Source organism: Nerophis ophidion, linkage group LG10, assembly GCF_033978795.1.
Source record: "Nerophis ophidion isolate RoL-2023_Sa linkage group LG10, RoL_Noph_v1.0, whole genome shotgun sequence".
NCBI classification, from domain to species: domain Eukaryota; kingdom Metazoa; phylum Chordata; class Actinopteri; order Syngnathiformes; family Syngnathidae; genus Nerophis; species Nerophis ophidion.
The window spans coordinates 62,179,578-62,194,850 of NC_084620.1; the positions used below are offsets into that span (position 1 = coordinate 62,179,578).

Genomic DNA, 15,273 nt, shown 5'->3' on the forward strand with positions numbered 1-15,273 from the left:
CCTGCTCGCAAGAATGTCATTCCTTGGTGGTCCTTGGAACCCGCACGACATGAGAAGTCGGTCACACTGATCAACTAGGAAGAATAAAACACTGAATATTAACAACAAGTGAAGGTCGCTCCTCTTTTACTTCTCAGACCAGCTCCTCCACAGACATCTTTTTGTCAAGACTTGGACTTTGGTGTGCTTTGTTTTCCCCAGGTGCAAAGCGACTAGATCGGACACCATGTGAAGGTAATGACATATTTAAGTCTTAACTCAAAAAAGGAACAAACGAAAGGCGCTCACAGAGGAGGTACAAAAACTTGGCTATGAAACAAAAATATTACTACAACATAAACTATGGACATAAAACAAAACTTACAAACTATGGCATGAATAATAAAAGTTACAGGGAACCAAAAAAGAGCATGGATCATCAGCATGGAGCAAGGGTCTGTAGAGGATGATGTCGGCAGGCTGACTGCCTGGCAACTGCAGGCTTAAATAATGCTGTAGTAATTAACAGGTGCACGAGTCCAAATTAATCAGGTGCATGACATAACCGGTGAAAACTATTTGGTAGTCATGGTGACAAAACAAACAAGAGTGCCCAATGAGTCTAAAACCAAACAGAACGTGAACACAAAACATGAAATTTTACAATAAAAATGTTAACAAAAAACCCAGCAAAATACAAATGCAAAGGCTAATAAACACCTAAAATATGACATATTATCACTTTTATGCAGAAATTTGTTGTAAAAATCTTGTACGACACCCAAAAAGTGCAGATTTCAGCCATTGAAATAGTTTCTATAGTTCAAGACTTACGGTCATTTTAAAAACAGCACTGCACGTCATAATTTTTTGATGTTAATAGTCTAAAAAAAAAATGATGCATAATGTCTGGCGGGCCGGATTGACAATCTTAACGGGCCGCTTGTGGCCTGCGGGCCGTATTTTGCCCAGGTGGGCATTATCATCTCTGCTGGCGTGCAGCCAAGCCTCTTTAAGATGCATGAAGAAGTGTCAACAATGCTAGGCTGTGCACTGAGTGAAGCGTGCATGCTCGGCAGATACAGCAAGTAGATAAATGTAGAAATCACAGATCAAGTAAATGCAACTTTGCTTGCCAGATAATAAATAAAGAGGCCGGCGGGCACCGGGTCATCAGTGAAGCTCTTGCTCTGCAAATTGCCTTGTAACTCAGCTGTGTGTGCGCGCGCCTTTGTGTGTGTGTGTGTGTGCGTGCGTGCGTGCGTGTGTGTGTGTGTGTGTGTGTGTGCTTGCGTGCGTGCATGCGCCACCGCTGTGGAGACAGAGCCACTGAAACTAAATTGCCCCCACGGTACCCACAATGCATCTGGAGCAGGCTTGGCGCTCGCCGGCCCTCACAGCGAAACACACTCCTCCCATTGTGAACACCAAAAAGCCTGCCGCCGTCACCATGGCAACCGGCTGCGTGGTGACGGGAAAAGGAGCAGATGGTCGGACGCGAGATGCTTGCGTTGGCAATCATCACAACAACAAACAGGAAGTGGGCGTGCACAGTTTAACGCCGGTAATTGGTTCCGGGGCCTGACCGTACAAACTATAATAAATCAAATATTTCCATAGTTAGTTCCATTTTTTTTTTTTACAATTCTCTAAACACACTTTTAGCATTATGAATAACTTTATAGACACTTTTAAAGCAGCTAGAGTGAGGGGTGTCCAAACTGCGGCCCGCTCACCTTTTCAATTTGGACCGCTTTCAAATTAATTTTAAATAGCAGACAGTTTCTCAATGTTACATATCTGCTGCCATCTTGTGGACAATGTGAGTAATCACATCAATCAACCTCGAAAGGTTCATGAAAGATTGAACTGTTGGCCCTGCATAAACATATATGATACAATCCAGACAACCTTCCCTATTCATAGTGCAAAAATGTTTTTCATTAAAATAAAAGTCAACACACATGGTCACAAATAACACAACCTGCTCACTAAACATTGTGGATATTATGAAAAACATCAAAACATTAAAAAAAACATTTAAATCCATTGAGGTGCATGATGGGAAAAGTAACAAAGTCTCTCCACGAATGATCGCTACACATTTAATGTTATTTTGTGCACAACTTGAGGCAATCAGACCATTGATGTGAAAGCACAGCATTTACTTATACAAGACAGTGCAAAGAACCTTCCCCAGTCATGGTTCACAAAAAAATTCAATTGACATAAAGGTCAACACACACGGTCACATATAATACATCCCGCTCACTGAACATTGTGGGAATTAGGAAAAACGTCCAAACATCATAAAAAAATCTAAATGAAACCCAATTAAATCCATAAAAGTGCATGATGGGAAAAAAATGAAAACCCTCTCACTATGTTTGAATGCTACAGATTTACTGCTATCATGAGCATAATGGGAACAAGTCACACCTGCGACCCTTGAAAGTATTCAGGAACGATAGCACAACTCTACTTATACGACACAGTCCAAACAACCTTCCCTAGTCTCGAAGCAAAATCATTCGAAAAAAATGCTATCAACATAAAGGTCAACACACATGGTCACACTAAACACAACCTGCTCACTAAATGTCCAAACATCAAAAACAATCAAAATGACACCCATTTATATCCATTAGAGTGCATGATGGGGAAAAAAATAAACCTCTCCCTCCAGGTTTGGATGCTACGATTTACTGCTAACTTGTTCACACCGTAAGGAAATCACACCCATGTCACTTGAAAGTGCTTTAAAGTGATGGCACAGCATGTACTTATCCAACACAGTCCAAACAACCTTCTCTAGTCATGGTGCAAAAACAAACACAAACATAAAGGCCAGCACACAAGGTCACACAGAACACAACCTACTCACTGAACATTGTGGATATTACAAACCATGTCCAAGCGTCATAAACTAAATCTTAATTGCACACATTTAAATCTATTGAAGTGCATGATGGGAAAAATGTTAAAAAAAACTCTCTCCACGCTTATCCATGTTTGGCACATTTGCAGCTGCTCGATATTTCTGATTGATTGGAAAACTTGAAGAAGGTCGACATGGAGGTAAACAAGGTCGGAGTCAAATTTAGACACGCACACCCGCGCGCGCACACACACACACACACACACACACTTTGTGATGCTTAAAAATGCTTAATTTATGCCAACAATCCATATATTTGATAAAATGAGGTGAGATAAACCTTTACCTGGCTGTGAGCGGTGTCCTTGAATGCAACACGGATTAGCAGCATGACCTCATGCACACAAACTGATTATTTAGGTACACTTTCTTGTTGTAACCATGGCAACCAGCCTAGAACACACAAACTTGGAAGTCAGCCTCTGTGATGTAGTCTTGAGAGTGTGCACATGCCCACTCTACCAGTGAGCAAGAAAAGGTCAGAGGTCACCATTAACATGTGCTCATACTACAAAATCCAAACAACTTTCCCTAGTCATGGTGCAGAAAAAAACAAACATAAAGGCCAACACACACGGTCACACAGAACACAACCTACACACTGAACATTGTGGATATTATCAACCATGTCCAAACATCATAAAAAAAAAGGAAATCCTAAATTGCACCCTTTGCATGATGGGAAAAATGTCAAACACTCTCCACGCTTATCCATGTTTGGTGCATTTTTAGCTGCTTGATATTTCTGATTGATTGGAAAACTTGAAGAAGTCATGAAAGTAAAGAAGGCCGTAGTTAAAGGGAACATTATCAGCAGACATATGTAAGCCTCAATATATTCCTTCATGTCGCAGAAAAAAGACCATATGTTTTCTTAACCGATTTCCGAACTCTAAAAGGGTGAATTTGGCGATTTAAACGCCTTTCAATTGTTGGCCTGTCGGAGCGATGACCTTTCACCTGTGAAGTCACAACATGAAGCAAGCCGCCATTTTCTCAAACACATTACACACACCGAGTCACATCAGCTGTTATTTTCCATTTTTTCCACTGTTTTCTGTAGCTTGGAGACATGATGCCTGGTGGGTGTGTTGTCGGAGGTGTAACAACACCAACAGGGACAGATTCAAGTTGCACCACCGGTCAAAAGATGCCAAAGTCCCTGGTTTGTTCCGCACACTTTACCGACGACAGCTATGCTATGACAGAGATGGCAAGAATGTGTGGATATCCTGCGACACTCAAAGCTGATGCATTTCCAACCATAAAGTCAACAAAATCACAAAGGTGAGTTTTGTTGAGGTTGTTGACTTATGTGGAGTGTGCTAATCAGACATATCAATGGTCACGGCATGACTGCAAGCTAATCGATGCTAACATGCTATTTAGGCTAGCTGTATGTACATATTGCATCATTATACCTCATGTGTAGCTATATTTGCATCCAGCCTTTCCCTCCACCCACATTTAATGCCAAACAAACACATACCAATCGTTGGTTAGAAGGCGATCGCAAAAATTCGTCCCGTGCCGCTGTCTGTCGTGATATGGCTCAAAAGCTTCTGTTTCTTCTTTAATTTCGTTTTCGGTACCTGCCTCCACATTCCAAACATCCGTTTCAATACATGTGTAATCTATTGAATCGCTTACGCCGCTGAAACCCGAGTCTGAATCCCAGCTACTATGCTAAACCTTTCTGTGCTATCTGCCATGTTTGTTTCTGGTGGCTTCACGCAGTGACGTCACAGGACAATAGACATGTGGATATAGCGATGGTGTAAATCAGGCACTTTGAAGCCGTTTTTCGGGATATTGCATGATGGGTAAAATTTGGAGAAAAACTTTGAAAAATAAAATAAGCCACTGGGAACTGATTTTTATTGGTTTTAACCCTTCAGAAATTGTAATAATGTTCCCCTTTAAACTTTCACACACACACATCTTTATATATATGATAAATGGGTTGTACTTGTATAGCGCTTTTCTTTTCTTTTTTTTTTTGCCATTTACAGGTTTTTTTTATTTTGCATATTAAACAACCATGTGCATTCCAGATTTACAAAGAAACTGAGGATGTTGCAGGTAGACTAGTGGGGGGGGGGCTGCATATCATGAAGTGTGGCCTCCCCCACTCCTCCCACTGGAGATGAAACGCCCAGGACACCCACTGAACCTGCCATGTACAAGCCAATCTTTACCTCACCCTCCCAAAAAAAAATAAGAAAGTAAATGCGGTGATATTCAGTTGACAAAAAGGAGGCCTCCAACACATTCTGGGTCGGCTTTCATGAAGACTCTGCTTTTTCCTGCTCGATGATTTCTTTGGTGGGCAGTGGGTTTTTCTCAGCGGTCTCAGTCTTCTTCAGCTTGGACTTGTCAAAGGTTGTGACTTCTGTGATGTCGGGTTTGTCAGACATGATTGCAGAGACAGCTTGAAGTAAAGCAGCCATGTGGAAGAAAGGCTAGTGGGGAGCAGAGTCTGTATCGCACTTTTCTACCTTCAAGGTACTCAAAGCGCTTTCACACTACTTCCACATTCACACACACATTCACACACTGATGGAGGGAGCTGCCATGCAAGGCGCTAACCAGCACCCATCAGGAGCAAGGGTGAAGTGCCTTGCTCAAGGACACAAGGGATGTGATGAGGTTGGTACTAGGTGGGGATTGAACCAGGGACCCTTGGGTAGCACACGGCCACTCTCTCACCGCACCACGCCGTCCCACATGTATATATATATATGTGTGTATATATATATGTGTGTATATATATATATGTATATATATATACATATAAAATGAGGCGATGGAGAACTTTAACTGACTGTGAGTGGTGTCCTTGAATGCAACACGGATTAGCAGCATGACCACACACACACTTTCTGTTGTAACCATGGCAACCAGCCTAATTGGTTATCGGCTCGGAACACAAACACGAAAGTTGGCGGCGCCGTCAACCTCTGATGTTGTTGTGCGGGTGCACACACGTGCGCGCTCATTCAGTGTGCAAAGGAAAGGTCGTAGGTCACCATCCGGCTGTCACGCACACACATAAAGATGTTAGACCTTATTGCAGCTGGAGTGAAAGTGGGCGATGTGATTGTTGGCTCCCGGAGGACGCCGAAGGGGCTGCAAAGACCACCACAGGAACAATCGAAAGTATCAAAACAATAGAAGCGGATGCAGAGCAGCGGCCATGGCGAGCGATGGCGGCGTCTGGCTCGTAAAGCTGAGTCTGGAACACCACGCAGATTTACTGGCTCTCACACACACACACACACACACGCACACACACACACACACACCTTTTGCTTTTTAGACAAACATGGATGCATTCAGGGCCACTACAAGCTTACTCACTTCCTTCCTTTGCTCCCTCATTGCACCCTAAGTCTCCTTCCTTCCTTCCTTCCTTCCTTCCTTCCTTCCTTCCTTCCTTCCTTCCTTCCTCCTGGGGTTAAAGTCAAATGGTTGCTCGTGACAACAAGCCTCAACATCACTTCCTGTGTGTCCCCACTGAGCATCGTCTTCCTCTTAAGAACAAGGACGCCTCATTAGTATGTGTGTGTGTGTGTGTGTGTGTGTGTGTGTGTGTGTGTCTGTGTGTGTGTGTGTGTGTGTGTGTGAGAGAGAGAGACCACTTGTGTCTGAGGCAGACTAGGCAGTTGTCAGCAACAAGGCCACACCCACCTGGTCCATCCTGTATGATTGTCCTCCAGTAGGTGGGATTGCCCTGAGGAGAAAGCCTGTGCATGGAATCTTTTCAAGTGGTGAGACATGAGACAGGAGCACACACACACACACACACACACACACACACACACACACACACAGCCCCCACACACTGTCCTTGGCAAAGAGAAGGCCAGGGTCCAATGGCATGGAGACCAAGACAATCAAGAGGCTCATCTTTGCTGCAGCCTTCTTCCACCTTTGTGACCGTTGTGGAGCTTATGCAACATCATCCACGCCCACTCCGCCGTTGAGGTCTTCTTTGACGAGGGAGACACGTAGACTCCAACATCACTTCTTGGCTGTAGGAAGTGTATCTGCTGGCAAGGGAAACCCAGGGCGACTGGCACCTCCTCACAGCTGTGGGAGGATGCTGGACCTCCAGTCTGTCTGAGGACCACCTGTGGAGCACCTGGTAGCACTTGCTCTTCTCTCTGGGGCTGCTCCCCTAGCCTTTTGTCTTCCCACTCTAACCCACACAGACACACACACACACACACACACACACACACACACTCACCTCCACACACACACAGACACACACACACACACACACACGCACACCTAAGAGGAAACACTCCACGTGCACGGCAGGCAGATGTTTGGGGGTGCCGCTTGCCGTCCTTGTGCAAGGTCGTGCACGTACGGCGCTCGTTTTATTGGCCCCGCAGTGACAGGAGGGGCCTCGGGGGGGGGGGGGGGGGGGGGGTGTTTACTCAGTCAGAACCAGGAAGAGTAGCGGAGAGTGCGAGCACGTGTCGAGGTCACGACAAAGTCTCACTTCTTTTGTCTCGCCAACGCTGCATCTGTGTTGCCATGGCGACACCTTTCACTCACACACACACACACACACACACACACACACACACACACACACAAAGGTGCTCACAACCCACACAAAGGAAGAAAAACAACCCGCGCACAGTTGGCATGTCCATGTGTGTGTTTCTGTGTGTTGTGTGTTTCTGTGCGTTGCATCACTCGTCCACCACAGGAAGTGTGTGTCATTGACAAGACTTTTGTTGCTGATTGATGTTTTGAATTAAAGATCAATGTCAAGTGGGATTAAAGTCTTATTTTTAGACCACGTACACACACACACACACACATGCACGCTCGCACACACACACACACACTTTAAAAAATGTGTGTGTGTGTTTTCTTGTACTTCTACCTTTGTTGAGACATCAAGAAGGAAAAGTAGCTTCCATATGAGGAGGTGTGAAAGAGTGGGGACATAAATCATGGTCCCTATAAGTAAACCCTTGCATCTAATCGAGAATGTCTCATTAGCACCCCTGCGGGTGACATTTATCAAAATGATGGCTGTTTACGACCTCCGTCCCTTTAAAAAGAGCTGGTGCCATGTAATGAAGGAAAGTCCAAATAAAAGAGGGGGCATACAATCTCTCGTCAGAGCGTGGTGAGACACTGTACTAGGGTACAGGTCTACAGTGTTTCTCCTCATTCAGCCAAATTGAATTCTGTCTCGGTTTAATTCCTTGCTTCTATGTCTGTTCAATAGATGTCATCAGCGTTTCAACCTGACAACTAGTTTTTGGTGGAAACACAGGGGGAACTTTATGTGAAAGTTCCTTCGGGTGGAAAATGACCTTTTCTTTTTGTCGAATAAAGTGGGCGGAGCGAGAGCGTGCACGTGGATCAAGTACACGTGACTAAGTCCGTGTGGTAATGGAGTTAGTCAAAGACTGAAATAAATAGATACAAATAAAAGAATCCCAGCTGCGAGTGTTGCCCACCCGGGCCTGGCTGGCCCGCAGGCAGCAGCAGAAGGCCGAACCAAACACGCCATCTGAGCCGCAGAGGTCAGGGTGGGGGGTTTGATTCCCACACCAGCCTGCACGTCCGCTTGGACTCCTGGCGGCCGGGGCCCCACTTGTAGCACCTGGGAGACGGGGCCCCACTTGTAGCACGTGGGAGACGGGGCCACACTTGTTGCACGTGGGAGACGGGGCCCCACTTGTAGCACGTGGGAGACGGGGCCACACTTGTTGCACGTGGGAGACGGGGCCCCACTTGTAGCACGTGGGAGACGGGGCCACACTTGTTGCACGTGGGAGACGGGGCCCCACTTGTTGCACGTGGGAGACGAGGCCACACTTGTTGCACGTGGGAAACGGGGCCACACTTGTAGCACGTGGGAAACGGGGCCACACTTGTAGCACGTGGGAAACGGGGCCACACTTGTTGCACGTGGGAGACGGGGCCCCACTTGTTGCACGTGGGAGACGAGGCCACACTTGTTGCACGTGGGAGACGGGGCCCCACTTGTTGCACGTGGGAGACGGGGCCACACTTGTTGCACGTGGGAGACGGGGCCACACTTGTTGCACGTGGGAGACGGGGCCCCACTTGTAGCACGTGGGAGACGCTCCTTTGAGGCCCGGCAATCTTCCCCTGTGGCGCCGGGATTATGTCACTGCCTTTACAACCTGTGTGTGTGTGTGTGTGTGTGTGTGTGTGTGTGTGTGTGTGTGTGTCGGTATGCTTGTGTACATGTGTGTGTGTGTTTGTGTGTGTGCTTAGCTGCGTGTCTGTATGCTTGTCTACATGTGTGTGTGTGTGTGTGTGTGTATGCTTGTGTATATGTGTGTGTGTGTGTGTGTGTGTGTCTGTATGCTTGTGTATATGTGTGTGTGTGTGCGTGTCTGTATCTGTGCATGTGTGTGTCTATATGCTTGTGTACACGTGTATATGTTTGTGTGTCTGTATGCTTGTGTGTGTGTGTGTGTGTGTGTGTGTGTGTGTGTGTGTGTGTGTGTGTGTGTGTGTGCGTGTGTGAGTGTGTGCTTAGCTGCGTGTCTGTATGCTTGTCTACATGTGTGTGTGTGTGTGTGTGTGTATGCTTGTGTATATGTGTGTGTGTGTGTGTGTGTGTGTCTGTATGCTTGTGTATATGTGTGGGTGTGTGCGTGTCTGTATCTGTGCATGTGTGTGTCTATATGCTTGTGTACACGTGTATATGTTTGTGTGTCTGTATGCTTGTGTGTGTGTGTGTGTGTGTGTGTGTGTGTGTGTGTGTGTGTGTGTGTGTGTGTGTGTGTGTGTGTGTGCGTGTGTGAGTGTGTGTGTGTGTGTGTAATTATGTGCGGTGCCAGCAGTCTGGCTGGCTGAGATGAAGGAGGAAGAAAAAAGCCTCTTCATCACTGTCATTCGAGGAGGAGGTGTGTTGTTATTGAATCATTCAGCTGCTGTGTGCTGTTTCATCATCATCAACAGGGGTCTCAAACATGCGGCCCACGAGTTTAATAAGAACAGAACTTGACAGCGTCATACTTTCCAATGTTCCCAATTTTCACGGGAGTCCCCTTAGTATCCAGGTATCCATTCTCAGGTAATCCCTGGCGATTGTTAGCCAATCATCAATAGTCATGGGGTGCCGCAATGATACTGTTCTTAACGTCCTCTGAATTCTGTACAGACGGCCTGCAAGCCTAGTTGATTGTTACTTTTGGTTGAGCAGTACACATGTGCGATGTTGCAAGACATACTTGGTCAACAGCTACACAGGTCACACTGAGGGTGGCCGTAAAAACAACTTTAACACTGTTACAAACACCGTAATACAACATAAACTCAACAGATCAAATACCCAGAATCCCATGCAGCCCTGACTCTTCAGGGCTACAATACACCCAGGCTACCACCAACCCCCCACGCCCTCACCCTCCCTACCTGCGTTGGTTGAGGTTGTGTATATTGTAGCCCGGGGGAGTTTGGGCTGCAAGGTGTTCTGGGTATTTGTTCTCTTGTGTTTAAGTTGTGTTAGGGTGTGGATGTTCTCCCAAAATGTGTTTGTCATTTTTTTTGTTGTGGTTTCAAAGTGTGGCGCATATTTGTAACAGTGTTAAAGTTGTTTATACAGCCACCCTCAGTGTGACCTGTATGGCTGTTGAGTAAGTACGTCTTGCAGCCACTGACGTTGTTCTGCACAAGTCTCGCACAACTTGATTTGGAGTTGTCACTTTAGTTGTGTTATGTGCGCAATGACGAGTTGTAGAGTACTAGTTCTCTTATCAATGGTTCTCTATGTGAGGGTTAAGTGAGATTTATCAAAAACATTCTAAAAAATAGCAGTCAGCCAGAAATACTTAATGAATATATTTATTGGATAACACTTCAACAAAATATGAATGTAAGTTCATAAAGTGTGAAAAGAAATACAACAATGCAATATTCAGTGTTGACAGCTAGATTTTTTGTGGACATGTTCCATAAATATTGATGTTAAAGATTTCTTTTTTTGTGAAGAAATGTTTAGAATTAAGTTGATGAATCCAGACAATCCCCAAAGTTGATGATTACTTCTATGTGGAGAAATCTGCATTTAGCATTCACTCACTTGTTTACTTTTCAATATGTTTTTTACTTATTTTCATATCTTTTTTTCCAAATAGTTGAAGAAAGACCACTACAAATGAGCAATATTTTGCACTGTTCTACAATTTAATAAATCAGAAAGTGATGACATAGTGCTGTATTTCTTTATCTCTTTTTTTCAAGCAAAAATGCTTTGCTGTGATTAGGGGGTACTTGAATTAAAAAGATGTTGACAGGGGGTACATCACTGAAAAAAGGTTTGAGAACCACTGGTGTAGAGGACTTTAAAGACAGTGTAGTCATGGCAACCATTAATAATGTCGGCTGGGTGGAAATTGGGACAAATTGGGGAGAATGGTTGCAGCGGTAGATTGTCGGGAGGTGCACTGAAACTCAGGAGTCTCCTGTAAAAATGGTGAGGGCGGGAAAGTATGTTGCTAGGGCGGGAAAGTATGTTGCTAGGGCGGGAAAGTATGTTGCTAGGGCGGGAAAGCCATTCATAGAAGGTGAATTAATTAAAAAGTGCATGTTAGATTTTTAAAGAAATATTTTCTTGCGGCCCCGCCTCACCCAGTTTCTGCCCCCAGGTCAATAGACTTGGAGACCCCTGATCATGAAGAAGAAAAGAGCCGGTAGGGAAACGCAACAGCGCCCTCTCTGGTCACAACTCACAACTACAGGCGCTGGCACACGGGATTGTTTTTTTTTGGTAGGATTTTTAACAACACCTGAGCAGCTACCTGACCTTTTGTTGCCGTGGCAACATCATTATATAGCCCACCTGCATGCGTGTGTGTGTGTGTGTGTGTGTGTGTCAGTGTCTGCGTGTGTGTGTGTGTGTGTGTGTGCGTGCGTGTGTGTGTGTGTGTGTGTGTGTGTGTGTGTGTGTGTGTGTGTGTGCATGTGTGTGCGTGTGTGTGTGTGCGTGTGCGTGTGCGTGTGTGTGTGTGTGTGTGTGTGTGTGTGTGTGTGTGTGTGTGTGTGTGTGCAAACACACTGCTTTTGATGTCATGCTCCAGAAGAGAAGAAAATAATCAGGAAGTGACAAAGGAGCGAGACGGTGGGGAAGTGGGTGTCTAATGAGACCTAACGCTGTTTGATACCTGCAGGACACACACACACACACACACACACACACACCCGCAGTAAACAGCAGCAACTGTCAATCAAATTTTTTACTGAAAATTGATGTTTCATCCTCCAACTGTAATGAGGCACAAAAGTCCTCTCAGGATCATGTGACCACACCCACTTCCCTTCACTAATAGAACCTGCTAGACCAGTGTGTGTGTGTGTGTGTGTGTGTGTGTGTGTGTGTGTGTGTGTGTGTGTGTGTGTGTGTGTGTGTGTGTGTGTGTGTGCGTGTGTGTGTGTTGTAGACCGACAGATGAGGGGACGTCGGTCGGGGTCTGGGTCCTTAGACCAAAGTTGAAGTTTGGAGAAGGAACCCTGAGAATGAGTTCTTTGTAGACGGTGGTTGAGATCGGGTGTAGTGAGGAAGGCGTGGCGTGTGGAACAGGTGTGGCTGCGGAGGTATGGGCGGAGGAAGAGAACACACCGGTGCAGCAGCATTGAAGTGCGGTGACACATCAGAAAAGTTCCCAGACAACAACACCTCATTCCTTCCAGACGCCTCCGCCTGACAGAGGTAAATCTCTCCTGAGGACAAGATTTTGTCTTTGGTCTGGCTGAACGCCGACATGGCCGCCAACTGCGTGCTGACCGAGGACCAGTTCCTGTGCGGCATCTGCCTGGACGTCTTCATCCAGCCGGTGACGCTTCCGTGCGGACACAACTTCTGCAAAGGCTGCATCGACCTGCACTGGACCATCCAAGGCAAGAACGACTGTCCCACGTGCAAGGTGGTCTTCCCCCAAAAACTGGAGCTGCACATCAACATCTTCATCGCCAAGATGGCCCAACAGTACAAAAAGTCCACACGGGTCGGCGCTCCGAGCGTCAGGCCGCGCGGAAGCGTCATGTGCGACGTCTGCGTGGTGAACAAAGCGCCGGCGTTAAAGTCCTGCCTGGTGTGCGTGGCGTCCTATTGCCAGGAGCACCTGGAGCCGCACTTGACGGCGTTGCAGCTTAAACGGCACCAGCTGACCGAGCCGGTCCAGAACCTGGAAGGCCGAATGTGCGGGTTACACGACAAACCTCTGGAGCTCTTCTGCCGGAGCGACCAGACCTGTGTGTGCATGATGTGCTCGCTTCTGGAACATAAGCATCATCAGGTGGTTCCGCTCAAGGAAGAGTGTGACAAGAAGAAGTCGGAGCTGTGGAAGACGGAGGCGGAGCTCGAGCGCTCTGTGGAAATGAGGCGCAAAAAGGTAGAGGAGTTCAGACGCATCGTCAAGTTGAACCGGGACGCCGCAGACAAAGAGCTGGCCCAGGGAAACGACTTCTTCCGTTTTTTGACGCAGTCTGTGGAAAAGGCTCAGGATGAGCTTGTCCGGAACATCGAGGCGAAGCAGAGAAGTATTGAGCATGAAGCCAACGCTCTGGTCCAAGAGCTGGAGAAGGAAGTCAGCCAGCTGACCAAGAGACAGTCCGAGGTGCGGCAGCTGTCACATGCTCAAGATCAGCTTCAGTTCCTGCAGAGCATACGCCCGCAACCCTCGCTACGCACCAAAGACTGGACCAAGGTCCAAGTCAGTGCTGAGCCCTTCGAAGGCACATTGAAGACCACCGTGCAGCAGCTGGAGGAGAAGCTCAGTAAACAACTGAAGAGGGTGATGCGGTCCGCCGAGATGAAGCACATGCACCAGTTCGCCGTAGACATTACGCTAGACCCGGAAACGGCGCATCCCGCACTCATCCTGTCCTACGACAAGAGGCAGGTCTATCACGGATCCGTGGACAGAGATCTACCCAACAACTCCAAGAGATTCAATCCGAGCTGCTGCGTACTCGGAAAGCAGTGCTTCTCTTCGGGAAAGTTCTACTTCGAGGTCCACGTGGAGGGCAAGACCCGATGGACAGTGGGCGTGGCCAAAGCATCCATCAAGAGGAAGGGCGTTATCGCCATCAGTCCGGAAAACGGCCACTGGGCCATCTGGCTGAAAAACGGCAGCGAGTACGCGGCGCTGGAAGGTTCTCCTCGTCTTCTGGCAATGAAGACCAAGCCCAAGCGTGTGGGAGTCTTCGTGGACTACGACCTGGGTCGGGTCTGCTTTTACGACGTCAACACCGGCGTTCTTATTCACTCCTTTGTCGACTGCTACTTCTCTGAAGACATCCAGCCGCTCCTCAGCCCCGGACTCAACCACGACAAGTTGAACTCTGCGCCGCTGATACTCGGGTTGGCCAATCACTGACAAGAACTCTAGCTTCAAGGGGCGGGGCAACATGGTGATTGGCTCGCTTGTTCTTGACCGCTTTCCTGTTTGTTGCAGGCCTCAAACTATGGAACTTTCAACAAAACACAAGTACGAGTACTTTTTAAAATCTTTCATCTGGTTTTCTTGGCTTTAATCAGCAACACTATATCTTCACGTTAGGCCTGTCCGATGTTTTTTGTTGTTGGATCTTTTTATAAATCCTTGTATTGTTTGATTTCAGTCATTTTCCTGAACTTGCACAGCACTTTGGGGACACTTGAAATGTTGTATCTAGAAGTGCTGGGTAAATAAACTGAGACCATGCGATGTCACAGTAGCTCCTTTTACTTTATTTCTGCTATTATTCTCAACTTTTCCTGCTTTTTTTTTTATCACTTATCTTTTCCATAAACCACTAATTATGATTCTTGGGCGCTTTTGTGTGTTTTTGTTACTTTTTCTTTTCAGGCCATTTTGTGTTTGGCTTTGATCAGTTGAGAAGCCGGCCCTTGGTTTACCGAGCAAAGAGCTGTTTGAGCTCGCCTTGCCAGCGCTCTGGGGATCGCGGCCGGACTTTACCGTGGAACTACGGAAAAAGCGGCGGGGATGCCGTGCCGGCACAAAGATGAAAGAGCAGAGAAGGAAATGTACAGCAAGGCTGCATTCCTGCTGTCCTCAGAATAGTTTCCCTTGTGGATCAATAAAGATTCCCTAAGTCTAAGTCTAAGTCTAAATCTAAGTTACAAGCCTCTGTTAGAACAATATCAAGCTTGTCATGAAATATACATTCATGTTCCAAGTGCAGCAATTTGTTTTTCACATACTGAAAGTGAAACTTTGAAGTAATTGACCAGCAAAGGTGGAGGGTCCTGATCCCATGTGGGTGTTGGAGATCTTTTTGACAACAGCAAAGAAACATCCAATGATATGCGCTTGTATCTCAAATCTCCCACACAAGCAGTC

General features: G+C 46.6%; 2 protein-coding genes and 1 long non-coding RNA gene across 3 annotated transcripts in view; 1 reads left to right on the forward strand and 2 right to left on the reverse strand.

Moving 5' to 3' along the window:
• The window catches only part of LOC133561131 (uncharacterized), a 7,325-nt gene extending 3,944 nt beyond the window's left edge, over positions 1 to 3,381 (reverse strand). The window contains exons 1-2 of the long non-coding RNA XR_009808582.1: positions 3,204 to 3,381; positions 2 to 74 (exon numbers count right to left, since the gene is read on the reverse strand). This is a non-coding gene — a long non-coding RNA (uncharacterized LOC133561131). The remainder of the gene's footprint in view (position 1; positions 75 to 3,203) is intronic.
• A 1,738-nt stretch (positions 3,382 to 5,119) lies between these two features.
• On the reverse strand, positions 5,120 to 5,393 carry LOC133561130 (thymosin beta-12-like). The gene has a single exon (XM_061914381.1). It carries the CDS (start codon positions 5,365 to 5,367, stop codon positions 5,203 to 5,205), a length of 165 nt encoding a protein of 54 aa, XP_061770365.1. The 5' UTR covers positions 5,368 to 5,393; the 3' UTR covers positions 5,120 to 5,202.
• Positions 5,394 to 12,297: 6,904 nt separating this feature from the next.
• On the forward strand, positions 12,298 to 15,031 carry LOC133561129 (E3 ubiquitin-protein ligase TRIM39-like). The gene has a single exon (XM_061914379.1). It carries the CDS (start codon positions 12,691 to 12,693, stop codon positions 14,305 to 14,307), a length of 1,617 nt encoding a protein of 538 aa, XP_061770363.1. The 5' UTR covers positions 12,298 to 12,690; the 3' UTR covers positions 14,308 to 15,031.
• Positions 15,032 to 15,273: the final 242 nt, after the last annotated feature.

Excerpts from the sequence above, each read along its gene's own strand:
- LOC133561130 (XM_061914381.1), bottom strand. The coding sequence starts at position 5,367 with ATGGCTGCTTTACTTCAAGCTGTCTCTGCAATCATGTCTGACAAACCC.
- LOC133561129 (XM_061914379.1), top strand. The coding sequence starts at position 12,691 with ATGGCCGCCAACTGCGTGCTGACCGAGGACCAGTTCCTGTGCGGCATC.